This window comes from Saccostrea cucullata, unplaced genomic scaffold, assembly GCF_032062105.1.
Source record: "Saccostrea cucullata isolate Sc308-1 unplaced genomic scaffold, CSIRO_AGI_Scuc_v1 ctg3234, whole genome shotgun sequence".
Lineage (NCBI taxonomy): Eukaryota > Metazoa > Mollusca > Bivalvia > Ostreida > Ostreidae > Saccostrea > Saccostrea cuccullata.
The window spans coordinates 40,182-50,696 of record NW_026932981.1 but is presented as its reverse complement, the minus strand read 5'-3'; the positions used below and the strand labels follow the sequence as shown (position 1 = coordinate 50,696).

Sequence of the window (10,515 nt, the reverse complement as noted above, 5' to 3'; positions counted from 1 at the left end):
CAGTTTAAAATTTTCACTGTTTCATATTCATAGATGCGGGTTGTCAGTTTGTTACATGCATATTAAAATTTTAAATACACAGAGATGATTCTGTAATTTTTAGAGGAAGTAGATTAAGGTTTGAAAATGAAAAATTTCAATATTTTTACGGTCGTCATGATGCTGTGGCCTTTAACTCGACATTCAGATATACTGGGGACGTTTTATCGCTGAACAACATTTATTTCTATTCACATCAATGAACATATGTTTGAGTGTTTTAATGATTATAGAGCCAACTTACAATTAAATAGGTAACAAAGGAGATGACTTTAGTTTTCAATCTCCATACCCTTCTTTATTTAGTAATATTCGGCTTTTGTGAGCATATGTGGTTAACGTCGTGTGGCACGATAAAGATCCCTCCCTGCTCAATGGCCCTGAGTGCCGAGCATAGGCCTAAATTTGCAGCCCCTCACCGGCAATGGTGACGTCTCCATATCAGTGAAATATTCTGGAGAGGGACGTTAAACAGTATACAATCAATCAATCATATTGTAAATAAAAATGGCGGCTAAGAAACGGTTAACGTAGGTAGTTAGTTAAATTTCTTGTTACCGTTACGATATTTAATGTTGATTGTTATTGGATTAAAAATTAATATTTTCATTATATGCACAAATATATTTTTATGCTTCTGTAAACGAAGTCTCGGGGGTATATAGTTTTTGTCGTGTCCGTCTGTCTGTCTGTCTCTCTGTCTCTTTGTTTGTCTGTTTGTCCGCAAAAACTTTAACATTGCCCATAACTTTTTATTAAGTGGAGCTATGACTTTCATATTTCATATGTGTATTCCTTGTGACAAGACCTTCTTTGGATCCACCAAATTTGACCTTTTGATCTTGACCTTGGAGTTTGACCCACTTTTACATGAACATTTTAAAATTTTACTTTGGTCATATCTTTTGAACAGTAGACACCAGGACTTAATACTTCACATATGTTATGTTTGTTAAAAGACCTTTCACTAGATACCAACAACCTTGACCCTTTGACCTTGACCTTGTAGATTTCCGTACCTGTGAAAAAACTTTAACCTTGACCATAACTTTTGAACGGTAAGGGATAGGGCTTTCATACTTATATATGTAATCCTTGTCAGAAGACCCTTTATTGGATACCAAGAACTTTGACCCTGACCTTTGAGATTGACCTACTTTAAAGTAGTAAACCTTGACCATAACTTTTAAAGAGTTAGGGCTAGTGCTTTCATACTTTACATATTCAATCCTTATGACGAGACCTTTCATTTACTGACAATAACTTTGACCCTTTGACCTTGACCTTGGAGTTTGACCTACTTTTTAAGAAATTGAACGTTGACCATAACATCTGAACGGTAAGGGCTAGGGCTTTCATGGTCTACATAAGTATTTTATGTGGCAAGACCTTTCATTTGATACTAATTACATTGACCTTTTGACCTTGGAGATTTTTGTACTTATTAAAAAACTTGAACATTAGCTTACTTTCAAATTTCACAAGTGTTTTCCAGTGAGAATACTCTACTTTTGGTACCAATCAATTAAATTTGCATTTCAGAAAAGCTTAATCTCTCCTATGATGCCATACGGGGGCATCAGTGTTTTAGAAACACATCTTGTTTTATATTGAATAAGGTCTTCAGCGGGATAAATTCGTTACACAGTCAGTTAGTGACCTAATACGGATTCATAAAGGGTATGAAATGGAAATCCGTATCGGACGAGGCGAAGCCGAGTCCCAATACGGATTTCCATTTCACACCCTGTATGAATCCGTATTAGGTCACTAACTGACTGTGTAACTAATAATACTTTATATAATATATATATATATATATATATATATATATATATATATATATATATATATATATATATATATATATATATATATATATATATATATATATATATAACAGTTGGCTAATCACAAAATATTTATGCCCCCGTAATCATAATCCGGAGTTATACATTTTTGTCCTGTCCTTTCGTCTGTCTGTTTGTCTTTTTGTCCGCAAAAACCTTAACCTTGCCCATAACATTTTAGCCCGAAGGGCTATGACTGTCATGTTTTACAGGTGTATTCCTCATGACAAAAGCTTTCTTTTGGTACCACCAAATTTGACCACTTGGCATTGGAGTTTGATCAACTTTCACATCCCCCTCCAACTTTAACCTCGTTCATAACTTTTGAACAGTTACAACTAGTGCTTTTTTTCTTCATATGTGTGTTTATTTTGACAAAACCTTTGGTTTAAATATTTTTGAATGTTTAACCTTGACCATAGAAATTGATCTAAATTGTAAAAAAAAAAAACCTTTAAACTTGGTCATAACTTTTAAACAGTTAGCACTAAGGCTTTCATGTTTCAAAGGTGTTTTTTCTTGTGAAAAAACCTTCCTCTTGATACCAACAATTTTGATATTCTAACCTTGACTTCGGAGTTTGTTTTGCATTTGAGAAACTTCTAAATAACTTCGCCATATTTAGCTACCATACGGGGGCATCAGTGTTTCATAAACATCTCTTTTTTCTGTGGAATTATAAGCGATCAAATCATATAATGTTAAAGTGAATTTTCCAAAATTAACCTAAATTATCATGAAAGGTTTTTATTAAAATTGCATAATTGTACAACCTTTTTGGTTCCTCTTTTGTTTCTATCCAATGGATGTATATCTAGATAAAGGTGGGCAAAGGGAAAAAAATTAAAGATATTGTAATAAATCGCACATTTTGTATTTTTCATAGATTTTGTATTTAGCCTTTACCTCTTATTCCCCACTCAAGAAATGATATCTTAACCCTTTAATTTCACACTTCTTATGTCATTGTAGTGTTCTTGTTGATTGATTGGTTCTCTATACGGATATTAACTTGCTCAGCAGTAAATATAGATGTCTTCTTGTTATTTTATGTGTTCATAATGTCAGCTTGATTGTATGTTGTTAAACGTCCTGTTCAAAAATTTGTCACTTACATGTATATAAAGAAGTCAGCATGTGCCGATGAAAGGCTTCAAAGAAGAAGGTATGGTTTTAGCTTTTTTGCGCCCTAAAAATGTAATGGCATCAAAAAGTTTTGAAACTGGCTTAAATATTAGTTAAATAAACAACTCTGATAAATCAGGAAAGAATATCGCATGAAGGTTTACCATTCTGCAAATATGACGTCATTAATGTGAAGCATTTCTCTATTTTAAACAGAAATAACCTCAAATTGGCACATTTCAAGGGTAATTTTCCTTTAGAAAACAGTGTCCACAGCCGTCGCCCAGGTTAATTTTTTGATATTTTGTGCAAAATTCAATAACAAATCACATATTTCAAGATCTTTGTGGGCGATGCCTGTGGACAATGTTATCTGAAAGAAAATTCCATTGAAAATTGGTGTCTTCTGCAACTTTTTAAGAAAATACGGGAAAATGCACATGTTTATGACGTCATAATAAGCATTTAAAAAAAATTGTGAAAAAAAGACGTGTATGATTTTTCTGCATTGAATTTCAATTATTTAAAAAGCATGAGTTTTCAACTTTTACACCAGTTTCATTTTTTAGAAAATCACGGGCAAAATTTGTATGGAAACCATACCTTCTTCTTTAGACCTTTATTCGACACTCAGGGCCATTAAGCAGTGAGTGTCTTTGTTGTGCTTACGTGATAAGGGGCTTTGGTTTTTAAGGTCTTAACCGAAAGACCCAGAACTTCTCTTCAGTCGAACGCTTTGCGAAGAAATTTGTATCGACTGAGGTAAGTCGCGACCGTGCTACGAACACGCAACCTTTCGATCTCGGATCGAGCGCTAGACCGACTGAGCGACCGTGACGGTCATCGTGTTGTAGTATGAATTAATGATGATTAAGAATTTTTACATGTTTAACAACAATGTAGTTTTCCATATATTTGTAGATGTCAATATAACACTCAGCATGTGGTATAATATGTATGGACGTAACATCAGAAGACTTAAGGTTTTCCTCAGAAATGAAGTACAAGAAGAACTTATATTTCAAAAAACTGGAAATCAAGGAGAGTCATGGATCTTTATAAATTTAACATCAATAATAAAAGGAAGGTGGCAGGTAAAAAAAAAAGAATATTTAATTCTATTATGAAAAATTGCCTTTTTCTCTAAAAATTGATGAAGCCTTTCAAAGTAATATACATGTGTACATTTTGAAAGTTTAAATGTTGGGGGAAACTGTTTATTATAATTGTCAGATTCTCTGGCAGTCCACTTGGCTGATTATAACTTTTCTTTATATACAATTAATCTTAAAGGATCCTTTGGATTATTTAGCTTATTCATGTATTTAAATACTTCTACTTGAGTGTCTGGTTTTGTGCCTTTAGTTCGCTAAGTAGATGTTTTCTCAAACCTTCATGAATTTACAATACATATATATGTGTTTAATTTCATTCACACCATTTAATGTGCATTATTTAACTTTAAAGGTAACGTATATCGATCCAAATTGTTTAATGATATTGATATTGATTTAATTTATTTTATTCTTATTTATTTAATTTATTGTATATAGTAGATTATATTATAATGCCGATTTTTTTTTCTTTTTTAGCTTTGCATCGAAGCAAATGTACCTTATAGGAATACAGCAGATATAGCTATAGATGACATCCGGATAAAAATCAATCAAAACGGTGTGTTACAAAAATCTCAATAAACCATGACAATTGAAATGTATGATATGTTTGAAAAAAAATGCAAAGAACTTTTAAGACGGGTCATTTTCATCTCTTCATATTTCATTTGTGGAGATTTTGTTTTCATATTTATTCACAGAATGAGTAATTTCTAGTTTAAATTTCAATTAGAATTCAAAAATACATGGAGGAACTTAAATGAGAAATGCCTGAGAAATCTGGGTTCTTACTCGGGTATTGGTGAGTTAACCAGCACAGCCTGTCCTTATAATGATCGGGAGAGGTGGACTGGTATCATTCGGACACAGAGAAAAGCTTCAGACCAAAGTGGTACGTCACAGGATAAATGAACTCAGTAAATATTGACTCTTTAAGTTAACTGCAGGAAAAATTACAAAGTTTCTACTGTTAATTCTGTCTACTTGCAATATTTGTCATATATTAATTATAAATTAGAAGTACAACAAGTTTCTTATAAAAAGGAATTGTAATTTTTTTTTTAAAAAGTTTTAAATTAAATTAATTTAAATATATTTGTTATCATAGAAAAAAACTTCATTTGAAAAAAACTAATTGAATGCTTCATTTTTCAGCTCTAAGAAGTAGTCCCGATGCCCTAATGTCATTTGACTACAAATATGGCATGTACTCCTACATCTGGGAAACGTTCAACACAAATAAAACCAGAACATTTGTTTGTGAGAGTAAGTTGTAAATCCTTCATCCTTTGTTTGTTTCTTTATTCAGGAAAATTTCACCTGTCATGTAACATAAGATTGGCACATAAAAAACATAAGTTGGCACATGAAATCATCAGTGTATCTAAATGAAACTAAAAGAAGCATTTTATATTTTGTGTACTGTTTACAGCCATTTACCCGAGGATGACCCATGAAAGCAATAAGATGCTTATTTCCAATGGGGTCCTTAATTTGATTTTATAGACGTTATGCATTTTTTACATAAAGGTGCATAGACACAAATATGAAATTAATATTTTCTGTATAATATCACAATTTATATATTGTAATAGCATTTAACACGAAAAAAATTAAAAATCTTATTTCATCAAAAAGTTTTTTGAAACATTAAATTTTTGGATGATTTGATTGACACACTGTTGTAATTAAAAAAAAAGTTTTAATATTTTCTATTAATTAACAACAAGATTGCCACTTTTCCTAAGTATTAAGAATAAAATTAAAATTTTTGAAAGAGCAAGGATGTGTCAATAAAACCCACCTAAAATTTGAAGTTTCAATAACTTTTTGATGAAGTTAGATGTTTAATTTATTTTCGCGTGAAATGCTATTACAACATATAAGTCGTGATATTATACGGAAAATACTAACTTCAAATTTGTGTCTATGCACCTTAAAAATAACATGAAAAATGATTAATCAGAAACTGAAAATTTGGCAGAACTCTTCACAATTTGAATATATAGAAGCTACATATTTGTTTGATCACTTGAGCGAAGCTAAGGTTTATGTGTATCTTTTTTTTTAATTATTGAAAATATTATCTTTCGCATTATCACATCCTCAATAATGAAACACAGTAGTTAATCCATCTAAAAATGTAACTTTTGGTAACACCATTATCAAAAATTTTGCAATAGATAGAGTGATACTCCTCCATATGCTACAGAGTAACAAAAACTGGGGCTAAGGAGAAAAAGAAAATAAAATAAGAAGAAAACTCAATATTTTGTAGGTGGATATAAAATTTATTTCATTTAAAGGCGAAAAAATGTTTTGTTGGACGTCACACTGATGAAATGTAAAAAATTCTGCCTCATTCTTGACACAAATTCCATTTATATTCAACCTCTAAACGTTGCTTATCCTCTTTTTAAGAAGGACGAAACTCATCAGAGCAGTTTGAAAAATGTCTTGTGTTCTCAGAAGTTAGTAACGACATAACTGATATCAAAAATCAGGAAACTGCTGTCACTAACGGTTAGTTGCGTTTTATAGACATTTCCTCTTATAATACAAATGGTGTCATAAATAATTATGTTATTTTTTACACAGTATTGAAGAAGTGTAATTCATGTTATAATTATCTTCAAACTTTTACTTATAATCTTGTAGATACGCTTACCTTTACATTAGTTGCTGTGATTTCGTTTGTCTTGGTTGTGTTAATATGTGCATTGGTCGTATTCATGTTATACAAACGGTAAGATATTTTATTATGATAAATTAAGTATTTAAGTTGTTTTTCGGGTACAACTTTGGAATTGTAATTTTATACTTAAACTAATCTTCACTAATTAGATCTTAGTAAATAAGAATATGAAACTATTCAACTTGAAGATTATGATTTGATTTATTTTACAATTTAGTCTTTGAAGACACCTTTCAATATACAGCTGTACAGATTGTACATAGAACTATTGCAATAATTTTTATTTATGTCGCTCAAGATAAGCCATTATTATGTCTATAGCCTGCGTGTTGATAAATGATTTGGAATAATTCAATTGTTCATTGTAAGACATCATTTACTTTTAAAATACGCCGTCAAGAATAAATCTTGTCAAATGACACCAGTTTTCAATTAATAATACCTCCGCCCCGAAAGACCCCACGATATGGTTGGATTCAATATTGTACGAATTCAGCGTCAACTCCTTGTTTAGCAGTCCGTCTGTTCGTACCCATTCCTGTCATAGTTTTTCTTAGTTACTATTCACTGCAGATGTTGGAAATATATAAGCTCTTTCTTAGTTTATGCAAGTAAACTTTTGTATATGCACATGAAAAAGTATACTCACATGGGAGCGGGGGTAAACATGTAATTTTCAATGGCACCTGATCCCACCTCTGATGTTTTGGAGGTGCGTGTTTGCTTTGCTCCAATTCCATTTGTTTAATGGTCTTCCAACAATATATTGGAATTCCCATGGGTACCTTTCATGCCCCGTTATTAGCAGACCTATTTTCGTATTCATATGAAGCAGAATTTGTGCAAAATCTTATGCGTGAAAAGAAGAAGACACTTGCTGTGGCCTTCAACTCTTCATTTAGATATATCGACGACGTACTGTTAATTAACAATGAAAAATTTCATTCTTAACTCAATACAGAGTCTGACACATCTGTTTCATATTTCGATAGTTTACTTGAAAAAGACATTAATGATAATCTAACAACTAGGGATGTCAACGAGTTCCCGGTTAACCGGGTACTCGATCGAACGTCCGAGTATCGAATACTAAAATCGGTACTCGGTTACTCGGATGTATATTTTTGAATTTTTCCCAGCTTATTTATAAATGAATAAAACAATTTGTTTTAAAACGTTAAATGTTCATTGCACCTTTACATACAGTAATTAGGGTTTCCTACGCCTCTAAATGACCGTTATCGCCTGTGGCAGTGTTTATACAGTAATTATCATGACCAAGCACCTGTTACCTGGCTTTTCTCACCTCCAGATGTCTTCTACCCTTATTTTTTGTTTGCTTTAATTATTTTTTTCACTGATTGCCGTTTAAGCTCATTATGTTTAAACAGTTAGATAATTTTTTCAATTTGCCGAGAAGCCGTTAATTCTCTGGAAAAGAGATATATGATATTACGTGTGCACGTGCGATTATTGATGTGGTTGTGTTTGATTACATGCCATTACAAATGGTTGATGGCAAAGGCTTTCAAAAAACCGATGTCCATCGTTGCACCAAACTACAAAATACCGTCCCTTAAACTATAAAATCTAGGATCGAAAAGTGTCTGGAAATCGTAAATCCGTTCTGTTAGGAAAACTTTATCAAGTTGAAGTTGATACTGTGCGTAGCTCTGACGACTGATACCTGTATGTCCACATCAAACGCAACAAAGAGTTGCATTACAATTACGGAGCAGATTTTTTAAAAAACAAAAACACTGTGGACCACTTATGATTTTATTTCTTGTGTTTATCTGATAAATAAATTGGACTTATTAAAATGTTATATTAAATTTCGTCGGGCACGAACTGCTCATCATTGTTACACAGAAATACATTTACGGGTAACCTCCTATCAGAGCACGTACGTGGTTTTATTTCTACAAATGTTTACAATGTTTTACATTCATCAATTTACTTGTTCATATTTATCTACACTTTAACCGAGTACCCGGGTACTCGATCGGAAAAACGTCCGAGTAACCGAGTATTAAAAATTGACCGATTTGACATCCCTACTAACAACCAAAAAAAGACATTAATGATAATCTAACAACCAAGCTCTATGATAAACGTGACGACTTGAACTTTTCAATCATCAACTTATGCAGCAATTTACCTTCATCACCTGCATACGGAGTTTACATATCTCAGTTGATTAGATACGCAAGAGCATGCTCTTCGTATGAACAATTTCTACAACGAGGTAAATTATTGACAAACAAGTTGATGAAACAAGAATTTCGGCAGTCTGGTTAAAGTCATCATTTTGAAAGTTCTATGGTCGATACAATGACCTTGTCAGCATATACAATTTATCATTGAGTCAAATGCTGACTGACGTTTTTCTTACTAATTGTTAGTTCATTATTTATACACTGAATGGACGACGGATTTTTCCGTTATTTCCCGATCATGACAAGGAGCACACGGCGGTTGTGATCGGTCAGCAGGGGATGCTCATTCCTCCCTGCCACCCGATCCCACCTCTGATGTTTTTGAGGTCCGTGTTTGCTAAAAAAAATTAACTTTCCTAATGAATGATTTTGTTGCGTACAAATTATATACAATTATATCGATTTTCAAATCAATAAAAAAAATGTACATTCTACATAAAAATAAATAAATTCTCCTTTTCTACAAATATCCTTCTCAATCTGACACACTCTCTTTCAAGTTTTTTTTTTTAAATTTTGATAGAAAATTGGCAGTGAAAGTACAATATGAACAACAATACAACTCTTCAACAAAAGAACAAGTTAACTTTATGTACATGAACTCGGACGACATCCTTATAATACAAAAGAAACCTTCAAAAATCAACTCCGAAAATCATAGCACTAAGCAAGCAACTGGTGAACGTGAACATACAGAAGAGCTAGACTCGAACGAAATATATGTTAACGAGAAACATGTTATACTTAGATCACGACCAGAGTCAACTAAAAATATGAACGATAAAGTTGAAATACCAGAAGAGGACTACGATCATCTGAACAGGAATAACAATGATGTGACACTAGTACAGGAAGACACATACAGTCACATGACTGACGATCAATACGGTATACAACAGATTCAGTGTGAGGATACATACGACCATACAGGGGCAACTGAGGACGAGTACGGGGCAGCACGGATTGATCAGGATGTGAACAATATGTATGATCATACAGGAATCAATGATACAGATGACGTTTACAGTCTTCCAAATAAGGGCACATGTCATACTGAAACGGTGTATAATATTGTAAAAAAGACACATGGTACCGATTGAGTATTCAAAAAATTAGATTAATATGTGTGCTTGTTTTAAAAGCAAACAGTTATCTGAACTAAGAAAATTGTATATTCCAGAATTTACATTGTGTGATGTAAAAATAGAACTGCATTGGCATCGTTAATTTTTCCTTCTTCTTTTTTTTTTTTAAATGACGTTTTCTTGTTCATATTTCATCTCATAATTTATTATTCAGCTTACCTGCGAGCTTTTAGGCCGAATTTCACGAGCACCATGCATGTATAAATATGTACGTCTGTTATGTGTTATCTGTGATTTTATTATACTTTCAAATAATTTATGACAAATGAATCGAAATCAAACGAACTTCATGTAATACCTTCTAATATTAAGCAAATTTATTTTACA

At 32.3% G+C, this 10,515-nt stretch overlaps 1 protein-coding gene across 1 annotated transcript; it reads left to right on the top strand.

Moving 5' to 3' along the window:
- Positions 1–5,289: 5,289 nt before the first annotated feature.
- LOC134236791 (uncharacterized) lies at positions 5,290–10,161 on the top strand. Its single transcript, XM_062718932.1, has 4 exons — positions 5,290–5,395; positions 6,551–6,652; positions 6,788–6,875; positions 9,567–10,161. The coding sequence occupies exons 1-4, from the start codon at positions 5,311–5,313 to the stop codon at positions 10,141–10,143; spliced, it is 852 nt and encodes a 283-aa protein (XP_062574916.1). The 5' UTR covers positions 5,290–5,310; the 3' UTR covers positions 10,144–10,161.
- The last annotated feature ends 354 nt before the right edge of the window (positions 10,162–10,515 follow it).